Source organism: Centruroides sculpturatus, unplaced genomic scaffold (genome assembly GCF_000671375.1).
Source record: "Centruroides sculpturatus isolate CEXI.00-Female unplaced genomic scaffold, Cexi_2.0 scaffold351, whole genome shotgun sequence".
Taxonomy (NCBI): Eukaryota; Metazoa; Arthropoda; class Arachnida; order Scorpiones; family Buthidae; genus Centruroides; species Centruroides sculpturatus.
In genome coordinates, this window is record NW_019384531.1 from 665,110 (window position 1) to 687,753 (window position 22,644).

General features: G+C 30.2%; 1 protein-coding gene across 2 annotated transcripts; it reads right to left on the reverse strand.

Moving 5' to 3' along the window:
* Positions 1–6,312: 6,312 nt before the first annotated feature.
* LOC111623053 (cyclin-Q-like) lies at positions 6,313–22,053 on the reverse strand. 2 transcript variants are annotated; one of them, XM_023365535.1, is made up of 6 exons: positions 21,944–22,053; positions 19,932–20,029; positions 13,322–13,407; positions 6,993–7,125; positions 6,669–6,896; positions 6,313–6,542 (listed from the first exon to the last, which is right to left on the reverse strand). In XM_023365535.1, exons 1-6 carry the CDS (start codon positions 22,008–22,010, stop codon positions 6,462–6,464), a joined length of 693 nt encoding a protein of 230 aa, XP_023221303.1. In that variant the 5' UTR covers positions 22,011–22,053; the 3' UTR covers positions 6,313–6,461. The 2 variants fall into 2 exon arrangements, with proteins under 2 accessions (XP_023221303.1, XP_023221304.1); XM_023365536.1 differs by having other exon boundaries at positions 21,959–22,012.
* Positions 22,054–22,644: the final 591 nt, after the last annotated feature.

Here is a 22,644-nt window from a genome sequence, read left to right on the forward strand (position 1 = left end):
GCATTATATTTATTCATACTTATATAATCTACGAATGTCTATAAAAAATTAAATAATTTATATGTTTTTAATAGTTTTTCTTTTTATAATTTTGGATCAATTTTAAAGAAAAGTTAATCCAAATTCTTATTTATTTTTACTGTCAATATAGGCGACGTAAAAAATTTACTACATTAATTCCTAGTTATAAAATATAATAAAAACAATAATAAAGAAAAATTAAAAAATACAGTTAAAATTCTAAGGAGAATATTATAAAAATGCTTTTACACCCAAAAAATTTGTATTTACAATAAATTTTTTAAAAAATTTAACATGAAAAATATTCAAAATTTAAAAATTAACAAATAAATCTGTATAAATTTTACAATGAATATAATCTAAGTACGTTTACTTTTTGTTTGTATGGCAAAGATTATGGATAATTTTTATTTGATGAATACAAAATTTTTACATCACTGATTAGATTTTAAATTTGCACTTTTTTATCCTTTTTCACTGTACTAAAGAGATAATGAAGTGTCAATGAAACGTTAATCAATAGTTTGTTTATTTAAAAATTAACAATATGATGAAACATTGTTATATAAAATAGTAATTTTATGATTTTACTTACATCTTTGGTTAAAAACTTTTCATTTATTTAAATAACATTACAAAATCCTATAATTAAAATGTATATATCATTATTAAGGGTAAGACAAGGCACTAAAAATCATATGAATAATTAAAAAAATGTCCTAGTCTTAATCATTACATACCATTACAGAATTAATATAAAATTAACGATGATATAATGATGTTATACACATTATAAAATTAATTTAATTGATAAAAGATTTTAATTTTTTTTGTAAAATAAATTTCAAAATTAAAGATCCGAATAATTAAAATGCTGATCTATTAAAACACTAACCGTGTTGTTTATCTTACTAACTTTTTTAATGATAACAATTCAAGATCAATGACTGATCTTTTATACAATGGAATTTTTTAGTGAGGAAGAACGCATTTCAATAATTTATGATATCAAGTCGATTTGCGTCATTTTCCATGAAGTAAAAATATAGGGAATGAAGAAATAGGAATAGAGAAATTCCCCCATTCGTAAATTTGGGAAAGCTACAATGGGTCTGGAGATAACTACCTCTTCTCAAAAAAGGATGTCCTCAGAAAAATTCTAAATTTAGAGATATTTGGTGAACTGCTTGTTAAAAGAAATGGTACTGGATAAAATGAATGAAGTACAATATTTTCAAGGTAAAGATAAGCCTTTCATATCTTCAATGGCGCTACGCCACTGATGATATCGAATGTATTTAATACACAGTGAAACCTGCCGATTAGGATTAATAGGGGTGAAGGACGTCCGAGTTAGCGAGATGATTTCTTCGATGAAGCGGAAAACGAGAACTTGAATATACAGTATGGTAATTTATTACATTAGCCCTATACAGAAGTTTTGCTGAGTTACACTGCTGAATTTATTATTGCAGAAAATGAGTTCAAAAATTTCATGAAGCTGCAGTATATAGCAATGTAGACCCAGACCTACACTCTTTAGTAACTTACAGACTACAATAATATAATGCACGTATCTCAAATACTTCTGGATATCGAAAACACTCGTTAATTATAATTTTTCTATTGCCAAGAAATCCTAAAGCATGGAACTTACTAAAATTTAAATTACCGAGTTTGCCCGAATTAGCGAGGATTTACTGTATCACGAAAAAGGCCGGATGGACGAGCCGGTTAAGATGTCAGCGTACTACTTCGGGAGACTCGAGATCAAATCTGGGAAACCTCCAGGAATTTTCTGTGGATGGTAAGTCCCAAATACGTTGGTCCTGTCTCTCTTACCACACGGCTGATCCCATTATGACTTGACCGAACCCGCGATGGGTATAATTAAAAAGGCCCTTAGTGACTACAGGGCCGAAAGTTAAAAATGGTGAAAACATATAACTTATATAGTATCCTGAAATTAGAATTAAAAACCGCAGTCTTCATTGCCATTCTATAATGTTATATATATATATTAATATATAACTTTATCTCGTTAAACTGGTAAGTTATATGTTGCAATCTCAAGTTAAAAAATGATTAATGTATCATAAAACATAGAATAAATGTTTAATCTTTTCATTGGGTTATAGTAGTATGTTGCAATTTAATATTTAGGTGTTTATTAACACCTAAATATTAAAAATATTCAATATTTTTACGATCATAAAATATTTACGATCAAAAATATTTACAGTTTTGATCGTAAAATGGTGAAAACTGTGTCAATATCCAGAAATATGTTTCCAGTAAGCGAATGTAAACAGTCTAACGTTCTAGAAGGTGAGATGAGATTCTGAATCAGTCACAAATAAGGAACCTTACTCCTTTTTTTCAAAAGCCATAAAATATAAAAATAAAATCGATAAAACAAAAATAAAACAGAGCTTCCACCAGTTATCAAAAGAAACTTTTATTTTATGTCAAGCATTTTACATTAAAAATTAAATTTTGCGGTTCTTTTATATCCGGAAACAAACAAAATGGAACTAAATGGTGCATGATTTGATCTTGGATAATTTTATAAAATTAAANTAATAAGTCCTGATAATAGATGAAAGTCGAATTTATAGTCGAAAAATTTACATATTTTTAACATAAAATATTCTTTACTTTTTAAATCTTAAAACAATCCACTTAGTCAAATAGCTCCCTACCAGTGGCTAATGGATGGTAGCACCGTAGAGTAGGTTGCACGGCACGTGGACTGCCAGATCCCGATGATGCCAATACCGGTCAATGTCAAATACCTCTTTTGTCGCATCACGCGTATACCTCAAAGGACGCGACAGGATTGTTGTACATTTTAAATGTTTTTCACCATAGCTGTAAAAATGTAAATATGTTAAACTTAATAGATTCCTCGTTTGTTTTCTAAGTAATTCATTTTAGGACCAGGTGTCCACGGAAATTTCCAAAATATACTTTTCAGTCACTCTCATTGAACTGGAAAAATTTCTGTCTTTATTACATCTAATATTACGATGAAATCAGTCTCCACTGTACTCGGCTAGAGATTGGTTCGGTTAAGCTTTTAAGTAAAATTCCGGCTTTTTCAGCAGGGTTTTATGTCCCTAATTCCTCAATCTCTTAATTATTTAACTAATTCTTAAGTAGAAATAAGTTAAAACCGGTTAATTTGTACTTGAATATTTGTAGTCTCAGGAAAAAAGTGGAAAGACAAATTTTTATGACAACGGATACATAAATCGTAAATTTAAGGAAAATAAATTCTAGAGCTTTTGCAGTACCTTGTGCATCTCTCTCATTTATTAAATTTAGTCGTAAATGATGCTACCAAAGTAACAGTTAATTTTTTAACATTATACAAGAATTGTACACGTTTTTTCTACATCCCCTTAAAGATGGGACATACGAAATCGTAATATCACTGCTTTAACATTGAAATCCGTAATATAAGATAGGAGAGCGGAATAAAAATATTAAATATTTTAATGGATTTTTTAAACTCCTGTCAACTATACAGAACTATCATGAAAATATACCAGTAAATTCCTATCGGTTGGGTTTAGTTATAAATCTACTCATGATTCACATAATGGGGCGAGGGCGGCCAAATATCTAGCAGGCAGGCGGCTAACAGCCCATAACCAGTAGACCGGATGGCCGAGCGGTCAAGGTGGCAGCCTACCGCTCTGGGGGACCCGGGTTCGATCCGAACGGGTCGAAAAATCCCCAGGAATTTTTAGGGGTGGTCTGTTCGGATATGTCGGGCCCCGTCCTTCACCACCCGGCAGCCCCATTGTGGGCCTGGCCGAACCCATAATGGGCTTTCAAAAAGAGGTCCCCTTAGTGCCCACAGGGTGGAAAGAGTTTTAAAAAAAACCCATAACTGGTCCTGGATATAATCATTGGAAGCGTTATGCGTGTGTAGCTTCCACCAGCTAAACCGGATGAGGTGCTCTGTAAAGCGCACGCGCAAATGCATATAATCTGGCTGTTTGGAAGCTGACTCGGTTTTGACAATACAGCGCTTCCATTCCGCCACTGATATTCGAACATACAATAGCAATCTTATCGTTTTTTTCACACGTAGTACAGAAATTTGTAATAAGATGCATAATGCGGTTATAATAAAATATTATATTATTAATTAAAATATTAATCCTAAAATATTAAAATATGAAAATAATCACGCAATAAATATTTATTTTTTAGAAAATACAAGGAAAGCGGCGCTTATACCGCTTCCAATGACGGCACGCCATTGGTGGGCAGCCGGTCCGAGCGAGGCGCGGACCCACGACCGAATTCCCAGTATTAAGGGTACGAAGACCGCTTGGCTACTGATGGGCTTTTTCCTTGGACAATAGAATATTTCTTTCTTTACTAAAAAAAGAAATCTTAAAGATTTTAGTTTGTTAGAAAAATAATATTAATTTATAGGGGTAAAAAGCATTACAGGATTTTCTCCTTGGCCAGAGAAAAATTCACAGCGCCTCCTCTTAATGGCTCTATGTGCGACATTTAATATAGTGGCCGAAACAAGGAACTACAGGGACTTAAGCTGTCCCTATCGCCACAAAATAAATGTAATTAGCAGACTAACATACTTTAAGATCACGGGTTCCCTCCTGACCAATAGCATAAACGTGTTTTCTTCACATTTCTAATATCTCAAAAAGGGCCTCTCAGAGCCGTCGAGAGCTTGTATGGGGTTCTGGGTAGAGCGGGCCTTTTTTATTATTTTTCATTTCCTCCCTGAACAAGTGAAATACTAGAATGGTTCATTAATAATAAAAATCGATTGTAAATATTTTTATTTTTTGTTAATAAAAACAATTTTTATGGATAGGAATCACATTTCTTAGATTTCAAGGAAAAATTCACATGGCTCTGGGGCCAGCTTCCCATAGTCTTCCCAGGAGGCATCTTCCTCTTGGTCGATCACCCATGTTACGTTGCCTTATTCCACTAATCCAATTTTTTTTTTCAAGATGAATCATTTCTAAATATCTGATTTTAAATCTTTATTGCAATTCTCTAAACATTGTCGCTTTTTAAGCAGGCTTTAGACTTCATTTTTTGGGGCCTTCAACATGTTAAAATACATGCTTGGCAATAATTATTCCTGGTCTAGTATTCAAAATCCAGTATTAGCTTATATCCAACTTCATACATTATTATTTGATATAAGCTATATATCAGGGATGGCCAACATGTAGACCGGGATGGCCAACATGTAGACCGCGGTGGATCGCAAAGGTTTTGAAAGTAGCCTGTGAAGCTAAAGTTGAACAATTTGCTTTCACTTAAATTAATGTTTAAAAATCTTAATTTGATAATTTATTCTTACAATAATAGACTGTCTGTGCAACGTATCCATACTGTCTGTATTTATCCCGATGAACAATGCAAATGAATGTTAACGCATGCGCATATAAAAATCCTAAAATTGTTTGCCCATATTCATAGTTGCCCGCAGACTATATTTTACCAAAAAAGTAACTCCTAAGGGATAAAAGTTTGGCCACACCTGCTATACATTATATATACTTATAACAAAGAATCTCACAAGTATTGTACAGTACATATTGATCTAGGGCCTCCCATAACCTAAAACTGTCAGTTTCTAAGATTAACAAACTAATGTGCATATTCTTTGAGTGGGTTATCAAATTCATTACAGTAACTAGTAATAATTAAAAGACTGCAAAATTTTATGTTTGGTGACTGGCATAACAAAATCATACATAAATGCTTGATTCAAGTTTTCTACATTCCTTGTCATAGATTTAATAGTACTGAAAAATCTTTATGACAATCTTAAGAACAAAATACAGTATATGTAAATTTTGTTTAAAGTATTAAAAAAAAATCAATAAAATTTCCAAAATATATGTTTAGTTTTGGTGATTCCATTAGGATTTCTTCAATAAAAACAAATTGTTAATTTCAACAGTATTTTGGAAAATTTTTCTTTGATATTAAAAATTAATTTTAAGATTCATGGTCTGAACGGAAGAATACAAAATAAATACTCATTCCGTTAAAACAAATATAAAATGCTGCAAAATATCTACAGAAAGCAGTTTCATATTCCGTACTTAAATAATTAGTATAATTTACAACATGAGTGACCTTATACACTAAATGCTAATGAAGGATATCCATAGAACAAGCTGTTAAATGTTTTCATCACTAATAAAATTTGATATTTTTTTCAAAAACAAACAATACAATACAATAATAATTAAAAAACAGCATGTAAACAAATGCGTTTAAAATACAGAATATACAATTTATTATTGTTCATGTACAAATACTGTTTTAGAATTGATGTCATTTAAATAAAGTAAAATTATGTACATAATTTAATCTTAATATGATATATGAAAATTTTACAAATTATTGTCAATAAATACTGCATTCTTTTAAGATTCTTCTTCATAAACATCCATTATGTCTTCCATTATATCCCATAACTGGTCATTACTAAGATCATCACAGAAACACTAAAACATATAATAATTTTGATATTTAGTATATAGTTATTTTTCTATACAAAATTTATATATGAAGTATTTCCTAGTTAAAAAATATATATATGAAATATTTGTAAACATAAATTTATATCTTACCTCATACCAATTACTTATTACATCTCTATTGTAAGGAACATTAACTGCATAACACTGTAATGTTAAATTTATAATAGCAACAGCTACATGTTGTGGTTTATGTTTAAGGCAGACAGGATTAAGATAATGATCACAAAGCATTGACCAGCAAGTTCTTGAAAGTGGAACTTTTCTTATAATTTCTGGACTCAACCAATCCATTACTGACCTTAAATAATGAAGAAGATACTAAAATGGAAAAAAATAAATATATAAATAGTATATCAAAATAAATATTGAAACTTAGAATGCAATTATTAATAAAATATATCTTTTTATACATACTCGATGAGGATGATTTACTGATACTTTGAAACGTAATATACGAAGCATAAGTAATTCACAGTTTACAATGCTGTCACGAAGATTCCAATATTCATCTCCAAGAGATAAAGGCTCTGAATTTTTATGAACTATTCTAAATAAGTGTAATAAATTTAAATATAAAAATGTAATAAAAGTTCTTAAATACAATTTGTTTACTCTTAAAAGAAAGTAGTAAATTTAATTTTACAACAAAAATTAATTTAAGGTTTCCTCCCCTATTTTTGATTCTTCCCACTCTGTGTCTAAGAGGGCCTTTTAATCATAACCATCATAGGTTTAGCTAGGCCCACAATGAGAACAACATATGGCAGATTGGTGACGAATAGGACACAACATCTAGAAGACAGACCACCTCCAAAAAATTCGTGGAGTTTTTCAACACCAATAGGATGACACCTTAACCACCTCAACTATTGATTTTTAAGAAATGTAGTTACTATCATCATCTATACTTTATCTGTAAAATCTCTTATTAGTTTTATATACTAAAANTATATGGAAGCATTTCAATATTCAATTTTTTTATTTATATTTTAGAATTAAATATTAGTTTAGTTAAAATATATGGTTCAACAACAAGAGTTTAATATAAAAAAGTGATAACACTCTATACGTTTATATACACGTTGAACCTCACTAATTTGGCAAGCTTGGTACCGGAGGTGCCTGAATAGGGATTTTTGTAAACCTGCGAAGTTTTGATTACCAGTGGTCAGGGTGGCAGCCTACCACTCCGGGAGACCAGTAATTGCATGTGGACTGGTCGAAAAAAATTCTGGAATTTTTTGGGCAATTGTCCGTTCGGATATGTCGGTTCCCGTTCCTCACCATTCGGCTGCTCTATTATGGCATATGTTACCAGGGGAAAATCAATGCTTATTCCTTGTATTGACATCGTAACACATTTTACAAATAAGTCACGGCAGTATATGTTCAATATGCTGTCCACCATTTCCTGTAACCAGGTTCCTGTAAAGCGCAATACGTACTCTCCACAGTAGCTCGAAGCGAATCAGCCGGAATGTTATAAATATCCGGCGAACCTCATCTGTCAGCTCCGACAAATGTCTGATGTAGCGATAAACGGTTCTTTAGCAATTAAACCATATGAATTTGCATAAACATTGGTGTGTTCATAACGCGCCATTTTTCTCCTGGTGGTGACTTTTTAAACTAATTAATTTTTTTCAGGTTATGAAATCCCATAATCTCCATTATAATATTTCCAGGTTTAGAAACATTTGGTTCAGTAGTTTTCAATTTTATAGGGGATTCAAAGTGAAGCTTAAATTATGATCGCCCACTATATTACTAGTACAATGTGGACATTGTATGTTTTTCCTTTTGTTGGTTAATAGAATCGCGTTATTAAAATCGCCATTAAGTTTCTAAATATTCATTGGTACGTGTTGACCATTTTCTAAGAAATGATAAAAGAATTAATTATAGTCAGCATTTGTAGTGCTTATAAATATAAAATTGAGTGTATGATTAATATTATTATTAAAATATATATATTGTACAGTACATCCTGCAAGTTATGATGCTTGAATTTACAATAAACAAAGAGATATGTAAACAGTATTTTTATAACTGTTTATAAATCAGTAAAATAGATAAAATGATAAATTAAAAAAATACAGTCTTTCTATTATTTAGTCCTCAATTTAATTTAAAATATTCATTTGTGTAAATTTGTGTGTATATTTACTCGAAAAACAATATTTGAAATACTTCAATTTAGTTATAAATTATTCACTTTATACTTGTATTTCTCATTTAATTATTAAAAATTTAATTTCATTTGTCAGCAGTGAAAAACAAATATTCAAGAATCAACCTTATATTGCTAGTATTCAGTTTTTACTGTTGACTATTTTTGGCTGTTTGTGAGACAATCATAAGTATTGTCAGACTTTTCTGAAGAAAAATCAATATATTGACGTTTAAGGTTAGCAACCTATCAACCTAATCTAAATTATTTATTTATTTATTTTTGTTAAAACCTAGTCGTTAGTAGTACAGTACATTACCGTCGGACAAAAACACATATCACCTATATTTAATAAGTAAAATAAAATACAGTCTGTTCAGTATTTTCTCATTCATTTAAAATACTTAATAATATAATCTATTCGTTTTTACTTTAAATATTTTCTATTTAATAAAAATATTATCTTCATTTTGAATGTGTGAATTACGAATACTGTGAGATGGATTTGTTGGTCATTCCTGCATTAAACTATCGCCTACAGCACGAGATATTAAAAGAAACTTAATTTAAAACGAGAGGACTTTTTTAATATTTACTTTTTATTCAAAATAAGATTAATTATGTAGTAAGGGCTTCGTATGTCTTTCTATACTTAATTAATGTGTTTGGAATCCTAAGCAAGGGGGTGTAGCTGAGCCAATGGCTATACTGTCTTTGAGACTACTATTGTATATCCACTACGGTATTGTAGTGCCATTTATCTCCCTAGTAGACATTTTTGTAACTAACTGTTTAATTTCAAATAAAATTCTATCACTACAGAAGTCTTTGTGAGAAATATGATGTTACTCTGTGATTAGTTCTGTTATATCCTTTTGAAATGTGAACTTTAATAAAGAACACACTGCATACATTGGCCTATATATTTAAAGTTAGTTATTTAAATAAATAACTAACTTTAACTTTAACTTACATTTGGAAATATTCTATATTTAATGTTATTTAATTAAATAATTAACATTAAATATAGAATATTTAATATCTAGATGAAGGCCGTCAATATCTAGCAACCTGATAATTTCTAATGGCATCTCGAAGTACAGTTATCAGCAAAAATGATTTAAAAACTTGATGACTAAGTCAGATTTAAAAATTGTTTGCAAACTCCGTGCCAAGACATGTTTTAAAAAATAATGGTATGAAGTGTCTTTGTAAAATATCCAATGAATAAAGGATATAGCAGCAACAAAATTGATTACGAAGATAATTATTGATTAAAGGGTTTTTCATATAAAAATAATTGATTGGAAAAGTGTATTCTGAATAAAAATTAAAATATTATGAGTATTTACAGCGTTATTTTAACTATAGTAATAAAGAAAGCACGTAGTTGTCATTAAAATAGCACGTGATTTTATGTTATTCTTATCACTATCACTAAACAAAAGATAAAGTTTATCAGGTGGAGTACATTTTCAGTTTCGGATTAGTGAATGATCATAACTTTTTTTTACATAATCTTTTTCCAAGGCAACACGTGACATAGTTTATTTCTTTTATGTCAGTTCCATTATTTTAATGGAACTGTTCATTTGCATTTTTTCCATTATTCGTCTACTAGAACTGTACGAACTGGAAATTTCCTTATTTTTTGTTCTTTTACTTCTTAAATTTATAGAAAAATTTGACTGTTTTTCAATGTTTGAAGATGATCCATTTTTGAATAATGTGACTTGCGATACAAATCGGAAGTTTTCATATAGTTAATTTGGTCCTTTTTCTCTTACGATTTCCATATCTGGTCTCGACATTCATGTCTGGAGTCAGCAGACATAAAAATCTACAGAATTACCCTAGATTTAGGGAATTTTAGTTGCGTAGATTTTGGAAAATTTAAAAGGGATGTATCTCATACAATTTTTTGAGACTTCTACTAAAATTTATTCGTGATCAATAAAATATTTTATGGTTTTCTTAGTGTGTGCTCTCTTTGATAGCCATTAAGTCAGTCTATTACAAAGTATGGGTAAGTATTCTTTTAAGGAAGCGTATTGAAAAGAGGAGCAGAATAGTTTCAAAAATTATAAAATATTCATTATAAATTAACCATTTATATGTAATAACAATTTTAAAAATCATCGATAATAGTTTTGAAAATTATTACTGTTTGTGTGTATGTAGCAATTGATAAATTCAAACACGATTTCACTGGATAACAACATGAATTTTTCAAAACTCGATCAATGACACACGAATACTTTACGTTATTTATATACAGTACAGTACATACTCCCGTATTTAATTTTTTTTTTTTTTTTGTATTCAGTAAAAGCTGATAAAATCATTATGTGTTACAAGTAAATTAAAGGGAAGCATGAGTCACTCGTTTCTTCATTTATGGATTGTTCTGTGCATAGTCTCCTGGGTACTTCACTCTTGAAACTTGTAAATTCAAGCTAATCACCCGCTTTCTATGCATCGTGTGTTTCAATTTCAACTGTAAAGTTTTGTTGCCTGATCACTTGTAATTCTCCAGAATAGTGACCGTTCATTGTTTTTTTTTATATTAACAATAGTTAGTCTAAATATCCATACTTTCTTAATGACTACAAAGTGAAAATAGACACGAGATTTACCATTGTTCTTTCTGTTACCAACTTACATGATTGTAATTGTAGGTACACTGGAACTGCTAGTAACAGAAATCATAGAACAGAACAGAGTTTGCAATAGAAAATAAGGTTGTGATGATAGAAATTTCTGTTGGTGCATTCTTTTTTCTATAGTCTTTCTTTTTGCAGGCTTCTTTTACTCCAGATAACAACCATTCCAATCGTTTCTGTTTTATTTTCCTATCTTTATTGCGTTCTTCTAATGTAGGAAAATGAATAGGTATAGGTGCAATTTGTATATTTGTTTTAAGAGATATATATAGAGGAAAATTTCTTCGGTAAGATATACCATTTTTAATATTGTTGGAATGGTCATTGAAAAATTGCTTTCGGATTTTTTCCACATTCTTTGTAGATTTTCGTTTAGCAAACTGATTAAAACTGATTAATACAAACTGTATAGACAAAGTCCATGCATTAGACCTATACTGTTTTGTTGTTTAATAACGCACAGCATTTATTTTCGTTAATACCGAGCCATGAAAATTCCATCTTATTTTTCAAATGAAATAACAGCGAGAATGCAATTCACCTTTCTGATAGTCAATTATAATTTTTAGATATGTTCAAGGAATGCTTATTGAGTATTTGATTTCGACATAAATTTATTACTGCGGTAGTAAACTTTTAAAGAAAACTATTAATTGCAATAACCTTTAATTGATTGAAAACGTAGTTTTGATTGTTACACAGCATATGAAATGCTCTGTCGAAGGACTCGACTCTCATAATGCCTCAAAATTCGCGCTGCCAGTTCCATCGAGAGCTTATATGGGGCGCGAGCTAGAGTAGGCCACTGTATTTTCTTTTCCTTGGTTTGTTTGTTTAGTTATGGCAACGCAACACTTGGGCAATCTGACTAGGGTGGATTCCTTCCGGGAGGTCTTTTTAAGGGAACTGGCCCCTATTTAGGCGTTACAGACATGGAGAAAACCCGGAAAACTCCACGTGGCCAGCAGTGGTGTGCCGTGACATTTGATGATAGGGAAGCTGTGTTTCTGTAACAAGCCGACTTCCAGGCGCAATAAGTTAATTGCACGTGATGGTCTGGGATCCATTCGTATTCGTTTGTTCGATAAGCCAGTGAAAAACGTAGACTTCTAAATGTATTTTCTATATCACAATTACATTCTGAATCGCTAGCCACGATATAAGGGCTACAATTAAAAATAAAATAATAAAAACTAACTTGGTAAAATGTGCGGTGGATGTACACACCTGGTACAAAATATTCTTCAATTGTATGAATATACTTTTAAACAAAATTATAATTAAATATAGATTTGTAAAGAAACGTACATAAAAATAACATAAAATATTTAATTAAATTGCCTCAATGTCCTTTTTTCCTTAACAATATGTAAATTTTTCGACTATAAATTCGACTTTCATCTATTATCAGGACTTATTATACTGGTTTNATTACATATTATTCACTGATAAATGAAAATAATAATTCAGCTTGATGAACTAACAATATTAATTAATAATTATGTTAAATTATTTGAACTTAAAAACATTTTATAATAATTATAACTACACAATATAGAGAATTGGTCGTATGGTATTTGTTAGCAAATAAGCTGAAATTAATAATTTAATTTTAGAAGTAAAATGATTTATCTTGTACCAATCGTTTTCCTTTGTTTCTCTAACATTTTTGCAATCTAATTTAAAGCTTAAGTTTACATTTTTAAAAATTGATTTGCTCTTTTAATTCTTAATTTAAAACATTAATTGTTCTGAAAATAATTATACTGAATTCCAGCTTAACATAAAATATGTGATTTCAAAAATGTTTTAGGAATAAAGGAAAAACAAAAACAAAAACTTCTGACATAAATCTAAAATGATTTTTACTTTTAAACTTTACAATTTTTAAATAATGATTATATACTCACTTATAAAATATATTTATTATATCACGAATTTTCAAATGATCCTCTTCCACTTTGCCAGCAAGATATAAAGATGTAGCAGCAATTAGCTGTAAAAATAAAACTTAAAATTTATTCAATATAGTATTTCTATAATCAAAATACATAAAAAACATTGAAGATTATTTTTTAAATAAACATTTTTGAAAGCTGTGCTAATTTTTGAAAAAGAACATGGATCAATTTAAATATTAAAAAGCAATTGAAAATATCTAATATAATGATATTAACTCTAAATATTATGTAACTCAGATTAGTGTAGGCTTACATAACATATAATATGGCCAAAAACTTACTTGCTAAATGGAAATGGTCACTTGCATACTATAAATGGATCAGTGGACATTATGTTTGGGTTGTGACTTCCTTTGGAAAGTAATGTTCAGTGATGATTCCACCTTTTTGGAGGGCCATGCTCATACACAAAATGCACGGTACTGATCTCAAGGAAACCCTCATTGAATGTGCCAGTCCAATAATCCTGATACTCCAAGATTGATGATATGTGCAGGAATTCTGGGGAACTATTGGTCTGTACTTCTTTGAAAATAGTGTGAATCAACACACATATAGAAACATGCTGTATACCATTGTGTTGGATTTCCTGGATAACCTTCCTCTGAGTCAATGGCAGAAACATTGGTTCCAGCAGGATGACATGACAGCACACACTGCCTTATCTGTTCAAAAAAGACAATGCAATGTTTCTAAGATGTTGGATTGGTGACCCACCATCATGGCCTCCACACCTGCCTAACCTAACCCCTAAGGATTTCTTCCTGTGGAGCAGTGATTTTTTATGTGAAGCAACATGTCTTCCAGATACTGCCTGCCTTCCTCAACAAGTTGAAGGATAGAATTAGTACTGTTCTTCACAACATTCCTTATGTAACTCTTGCAATGATAACAAATGAAGTTCTGCATCTTGTAGAACACTGTATTAATAGACAACACTTTGAATGAGAATGTTGAAGAGTATTGTGATATACAACACTCCATGTTCACACCTGACAATCACACAGACTGCACTAATCATCATTAAAGTCATTTACAGTGTCTTTCATCTGTAATTTGCAGTGTCCCCTTTCCTCATTTGGCAAGCAATATTTTGACTATGCTGTAATTATTATAAATATTTCAGATTTAAAATAATTATTTGAAATAAATTGTTGTTATTCACTTCTATTCATTGGGATAAAGGGTATCACTATAACAATGTTCCTTATTGTAACCTTATTGAGTTGTATTAATGTAACCTTCTTGAGTTGTTAAATGCAACTCTCTAATATCATAAATTTAAACATTGATTGTTAAAAAGAAGACTGTGGCTGCAGAGAATCTTGTCTCATAACAACCTGATTACAGAAACCGGAGCTAATGCTAAGTAAGAAATCTAATTGGCTAGAATGGCAAACCAAGAATTCTTCTGAATATCTTTGAAATGTATTCTGAGGAAACAAGTCAACTGTTCATGTTTAAAATGGTGGAAGAAATAAAAATGATTATTTATTCATTTTAGCCATAATTTTATGATCATTATAAAAATATACATATTCAACATGCATAGTTATATTTCAAATGAGTAGTGCCAACAGTCACAGAAAAGTTGACAGTACCAGCTGATCTTAGCAATGAAAAAGTATGCTGACTGAACTAGTTAAATTCTAGAAATCTGTGAAGTCAGGAATTAATTTGTAATAAGACTTATCAGAATAATTAGACTTAGCAAGACTTCTGTATCACTGATCTTAGTTTAATACAGGTAACCCCTGTATAACATGGGAGTTACGTTCCAAAAAATTGTCATGTTATGCAAATCCATGTTATATGAACACAAAGAACTAGTGTGAAAAGGGGGGTTAGGTTCCAAATATTAAAAAACATGCTGTTAAATCCTTATTTAAATCAGATTTATTATTCATTTTTTTTCATAGGTAAAATACTTATTTATTATTTAAGTAAATATTTTACCAGAAAATTATTCATCCTATATGATGATCTCAGCATGAGCATTATCAACTGGTAACAGTTTTTTTGTGCGTTCGTTAATAGTGGTCGCTCTACAACAGAAGTGTGCTGCTGTTTGTAGGCATTTAGGAATGATGATGAAAGAAAGATGGCGGCAGCACCCACACTATTGATAGTATCATGATGGAGGAATCTATAATTTTAAAATAAGCTTTTAGAGGCAAAAGAAGGGTCCAATTGTAAAATTTAACCATTAAATGGATTATTTGTTGAAAGAGCATTCAAAGTAGCCACGAAAACAATTAGAATGCTCACGCGGAGTTACGTGGAGGTATAAAAGAACATTTTTACATTTCATATTGTATGAGGGTTTTACCCAATTCCTGAACCTTGTTAGAGTGAATCTGTGCTATAGAAGTGCCGTGTTATACAGGGTTACCTGTAGTTTAAATTATGATTACATATACTCTATACCACTTAATTCTTGTCTTTGGGCAAATAGTTAGCCATTGTTAACTATTGTTTATAAGCTTAGAATAGGGGGTTGAGGATGGCTCAAATTTTATCACAGTTTAGATTTAAACTTTATCTGTAATTGGTCCTATAGTTTTGCTACTACCTGGTTATGGCAACATAATTATCAATTTCTGTGGTTTTTAAATAATTTTTATTGAATAAGCATTCTTTTACTTGGTTTCAGATCACAAAATTAACTTTTTTACTGATAGCCATTTGTATAAAATTTTCTATGTTTAAAGCTTTATGATATTTTTTTTTCTGAATAAAAATTAGAATAATGTATACGTTAATTGTAGATACCTTAATGATTAAAATAGGATGGACAAAAAGTCCATAAAAACTTTAAACATTCATAAAAAAATGGAAGAATTATCAGAATGAAATGTAGTTTGCATGGTAAGTATTGTAAGCACAAAGGTTTTTGTTAACAGGGAAAATTAGTTCCAAAAATCTCAAATATGCGGCATTGACATATAAAAGAAATTCAAATGACAATTAAAATGACTTTCAATATGTTTATTAGACAAGTGTTTGACATAGCCTCAACACACAATTTAGTCAAGTAACAACAGTCACATCAGCAGAATGAGGCATGTCAGGATAGATGGATGTTACCTCACAGCAAATAGCATTTTTCAATTCCAACATTGTAGGACCAGATTGAAACACTCCAGAATTTAAATACCTCCACAATTATAAATCACATTGACAGTCATTTTCATTGTCATTCACACATCAATACATTCTTTTGTATGTCAATGCCATCTATTGGAGATTTTTTTAAACTAATTTTTTTCCTTTACAAAAACACCCATACTAACAACTCTAATCAAACCACATTTTATTCCATTAATTTTAATGAATGTTTAAAGTTTTTTATGGACTTTTTGCTCACCGTGTACTCTTTAAGTTTAATTTATGAAACTTTTTATTTTTTAAAGAAACTTTTTCAGTCCCAATTATAGTTTGATAATTGTTAATTAATATTAGTGTCTAAGTATATAAATACAAAAAGAATTTTTTTACATAATGTTTTACAATCTTTAAAATTCTTTTAGCATACTTTCTGCAATAACTAAGAAAAGATTGAAAAAAACAAAAACTATTCTTCATAGTCAAATGACTTTTATACTGTATTACTAAATGCATAATTTGACTTCCATATTTTCTATCATCATGAATATTTTTTGAATAGTGCATTATTAAAAAAATTAAACAAGTTAATTGTGTAATATATTTGAAGTTAGTGGCAAAAAGACAAATGTGGCACCTATGACAAAAAGTAAAACACACTGTATATGTGAAAAGTAAAAAAATTTATTTATTTATTTCCTTATTATATTTACATATATGTACTGTACATCTAACCATTGATTTATATAGTACTCAATGGTGCATGATTTCTATTTAATGTAATTGGAAAAATGCAATAAAATTTTGTTTTACACAATACAAAGATTCAATTTAACATGGTATATTTTAAAATATGCTTCAGTACTTTATTTTAAAGTAAGTATTTTCAATGTTACAACTTCTATACTGAAAATGACAGGTTAAAGGATCACATTAACCTTATAGCTTAAACAATTAAAGTTGATTTAAAAAAACACAAACCTTTTGTATTTACATTCCACAATAGAACAATACTTTCAAATTTTAAAGATGCAAACCAACATTTGAAAAACAATAATCAAAAACAAAAGGTACACAAACAACAAATAATAAACTAAAATAAAGTAAAAACATCAATGAAAATGCTTAATTCTCATTGATAAAATTAATATTTAGACCTATTCTAACTATTGCAATGTCATAATCATTATAATCACATCACTACTTTCAACTTACATTTTCAGTGCACTGGGATTCTCCATTTTGTATACAGTATTATCACACCAATGTATTGAATTTTGCTCAATATTAGAAAAGTTATTAAAAAGTTAAATAGAAATAAAAACAAAAAACTAAGCTTCAATAACAGATTTTTATTGAGACAAGGCCAACAATGTCTTAGTTGCTTTCTAATTTGTTTACCTATCTTTCCATTTTACATATAAACATTAGAAACTCAATTTATATAATTTTAACTTTATAAAGAATCAAACTACCATGAAAATCAAGGGTTAGGTCTCTCTATATGTAAGGTGTCACATTAAATTATTTTTCAAAACTTAATGCAATTACCAGTGATTTAATAAATAAAATAAAAACATTGGTATCTTCATTCAATGAGTACCTATGGCTAAAGCCAGACCTGGCCTATCCTTGCTATGCTATTATTTAAAACTATCTATAATGGTTGACAATTAAGTCATGACAACATTCAGTTCTTGATTAAAGTAATAAAATCTTAGTAGTCATAGCCCTAGCCATTGTAAAATCTAACATACATCATTATTGTTCCTTTCAAGTGACAATAGTTGTCTGCAATTGACAACTGTTCTGAGTGACATTAGAACATGCACACAACTATTGGACCCAATGATATGAATCACATCATTATTATCCCAAATTATATAGAAACACTATGCTTGACAGAGAGTTTAAGATAGTCAATATTGTAAGCTTTACCCAGTGATCTTCTGACAAAAACACACCAGAAGTGGGAAACACAGTGAAAGTTGACTCATCCAACCATATCACATTTCCATGTTGCCAGGGTCATTCTCTTTGCACTACTGCACATGCTGTTTGATGTTTCATGGTATCAACAAAGGTTTGGCTTTTGCAGCCCTGCCATTGATATTATCTTTATGCAATGCACTTCATATGGCTTTTAGTGAACTGTTACACTTGCACTTGCAGCCAAGTCTGCGGTAATTTGCATTGCTGTTGTTTTGTTTCCTCAGACAATTTGATGAATTGCTCTTCTATCCTTCTCATCCAGCTTTGACTTTCAACCACAGCTGCTTCTGTCATCAGATGTTTTACCTGTCTTCCTTACTGAGACATGATCAAGGAAACAGTAGCTGTTGCTATCTCCATCAACTCAGATCATAGGTGCCTCTACTAGGCACGCACCAACAATCATTGTTTGTGCATGCCTAATAGGACCCTTTGAAAGTCTGTTAGATCTGACATAATCACACCCCAAAACAGGCAAATAGATTTTTCAACAGCAAAAATAAAGTTTATTGACAGTGGTATAAGCTCCACAAATGAAAAAAAAAGAGGTGGTGCATTTGATGACATATTTCAGGAAAAGTTCAATTTGACTGTCTAAAATGGGTGTGTTTGAATTATTTTGTCCAACACCTGTATATATACATATATTATAAATGTGTATGCAAACATTGGATGAAGATCCAGGTAGTGTAACTGATAATGCAACTGCACAGTGAGCAGGAATTTGGGTTTGAGTCCTGCTCCACACCAAAAGTTTAATTAATATAAATATATCTTAGCCATAAGAATCCGGATGTATAATTTGATTATTAAAAATGATAGAACTCTAGCTTATTTATTTCAAATTTCTTAGTTTTTAAGTTAATTTGTAATACATCATTGGATTTCTTAAAATCCGGCATATATCATTTAAACATGTAAGTTGGTATTTTCATTTTTCAAAAACTCATATTTTCCAATTACAGTTTAATTGGAAAATACAAGTTTGTTCTCTCTCTAATATGATATGCAAGATTACTATTGTATTTGAATTTTAATTTTGCTCATTCATTTTTAACAGATAAAAATAATTTTCTTAAACTATTAATCAATGAAACATTAATTAAAATATATTACAATGAATAATACAATGTTTTAATAACCAGGACAAATTCTCATCTTTTTCCAACTGATGTTTTCAAGCTAGTTTATAGCTCTTCATCGTGTTTACACTTAAATCAAACAAAAAAACGCTGGTGTTCAAAAAAATTTTTAAATTAATTTCAATGATCTACAGTTAAGTATCTTTGAATAACAGTGTCCAATTCAATTTAAGATTAAATCTGATGACAAGCTAAATACTAGCTTGAAAATGTTAGTTTGAAAAATAATTTATACTGAATATTAAAAAGTTGTATTACTCATAGTGTGAATTTCATCCAGTTGTCAATTTTTCACTAATTAAAATATATTGTAAACTTACATATGGATCATAATCTTCAGGACTACATTGTTGAAAAAATCGATGATATAAAGTAGCAGCAGTTGCAATAGTAATTGCTTGTGCCTCTAGTTTAGTACCTTAAATTTCAAAAAACAAAATAAACATTAATATATATAAAAATTTGAAATTTCTTTTACAAACTTGCAGAAAAATATAATAGGATACTATAATTTAATTTTCAAAATGATAGTTTCTAAATCTGCACAGTTCTAACCTTTCTGTGAAAATTGTTCTTGATATTATTATTCAATGATTTATATTTATTCAAATATGTATAACCTTGTAAAAGTATTTCTTTTGTTTACAATATTGAATAGTTTATTACAAAATACAAATTTTAAAATATGTTTTAAAAGAAATAATAAATCTGACAATAAATATAATAGATATTAATAAAGAACATACAAATCCATCAAATAACAACCTAGAGGAACTATTTAAAAGATTATTAAAATCTATATTTAAAACAGTTTTATTAGTATTGCCACCTTTTCACTGACCCGGACGGCAGGTGAGGTTTGTTCCCTGATGCATGCATAATGTCATTTTGCAATGCGAAGAATAATGTGCAGTGCATGCTGGTTCTAAATCAGTTACAGTTAGAGACTAGGGAGACTTGGGTAGGAGTAACATAAGTAACCTAAATTAAGAAAGAACAACTGCAGATGACTTAGCTCTATTGGTTATTGGAGGTGTGTATGAATACAAATCCTACAAGCAAAAAAAAAGGTCGACAAGTCGCACATGATATTCCCAGACAAAATTAATAGTTTACCTGGACAGTGAGTCGATTCCCGGACTGTCCAGATGAAAACTGGACAGGTGGTAACACTAAGTTTTATAGATTTAAATAATAGTTTTAAATAAATGTATTTACAGTTACTGTAAACTTGTTTGTATAGTTAAGCAATGGCAATGCAACACTTGNTTAATAAAGAACATACAAATCCATCAAATAACAACCTAGAGGAACTATTTAAAAGATTATTAAAATCTATATTTAAAACAGTTTTATTAGTATTGCCACCTTTTCAGTGACCCGGACGGCAGGTGAGGTTTGTTCCCTGATGCATGCATAATGTCATTTTGCAATGCGAAGAGTAATGTGCAGTGCATGCTAATTCTAAATCAGTTACAGTTAGGGACTAGGGAGACTTGGGTAGGAGTAACATAAGTAACCTAAATTAAGAAAGAACAACTGCAGATGACTTAGCTCTATTGGTTATTGGAGGTGTGTACGAATACAAATCCTACAAGCAAAAAAAAAAAGGTTGACAAGTCGCGCATGATATTCCCAGACAAAATTAATAGTTTACCTGGACAGTGAGTCGATTCCCGGACTGTCCAGATGAAAACTGGACAAGTGGTAACACTAAGTTTTATAGATTTTAATAATAGTTTTAAATAAATGTATTTACAGTTACTGTAAACTTGTTTGTATAGTTAAGCAATGGCAATGCAACACTTGAGCAATCTGCCTAGGGGAAATGCCTTCCAGGAGGTCTTTTTAAAGGTAACTGGCCCTTATTCAGGCATTAGACATGAAGAAAACCCAGAAAACTCCACATGGCTAGCACAAACCCTCAACCAAACTCCCAGTGTTTAGTGACAGAACCACTAGCCCACTGGTGGGCACCTTTACTGTAAACACATTTTAAAATCAAAATGACAATCTAAATATAAAAAATTTTCAAGAATATTTTTCAAAACGATTGTATCTAAATTATTCACACAATAAATTTATATGGAATAAAACTAATAAAAATACAAAGTATTTTTAGTCGAATTTATAACATTTAATCACGTGTCAATTTTTGGGTTACGTAAAAGCCTTTTGTAATTTTAGTAAAATGACAAATGTTTGAAAATGAAATTGTAACCACGAATAATTAAAACAAACAGTAATTCCATAAATATGTTTTTTTCTGTTATTAATACATTACACGCAATATGTTTATTTGTGTAACTTAAATTAAATAAATTCAAATTACCGCCTTCAAACACACTATAAATTGGCTTGACGGGAAGAGAACGAACACGCTCGGAAAGAAAAGCCATGACATGACTATCGTCGCTCTACCTGACGGTTATTAAACGAAATACAAAATAAATTTGATAGAAAACGTAACATGAAACATGTTATTTTTGTGTAAAACCTCAAAATTGTCTAAAATTTTATATAATTAAATTTGTACTAAATTTCTTACAAGTTAGAATTGAATGAAAGTATTCGCAAGAAAGACTGATGTTAGCTAAATACGAATATTGCACCAAATAATACACGAATATGTGTGATTTATGTGGAAAATTGGCGAATAAAAAGAAAAAATAAACGTCATCACCTCACCCATATACTGTTCGCCAATAACCACACGTATAAGGGTGAAATGGTGATTTGACAAAAAATTATACACTCCTCAAATGTGAAATCGCAACACTACGGAGGAATACACATAGCCACTTGCAGGGTCGGTAGAGGTGACAGATATATCTAAATGATTAAAAGAACAAACCAAGATGTACAGGGCCGGCCATCGGGGGGGTGCGGCGGATGCTGTGCACCGGGGCCCCGCGATTGAGGGGGCCCTAACATTGTCAAGAATGCACAAGAAAACTCGACAATATTCCTATCGTTGTCAGTATGACGAAAAGTACATTTTATCGTAAACATTATTATTGTAATCTCTGAATT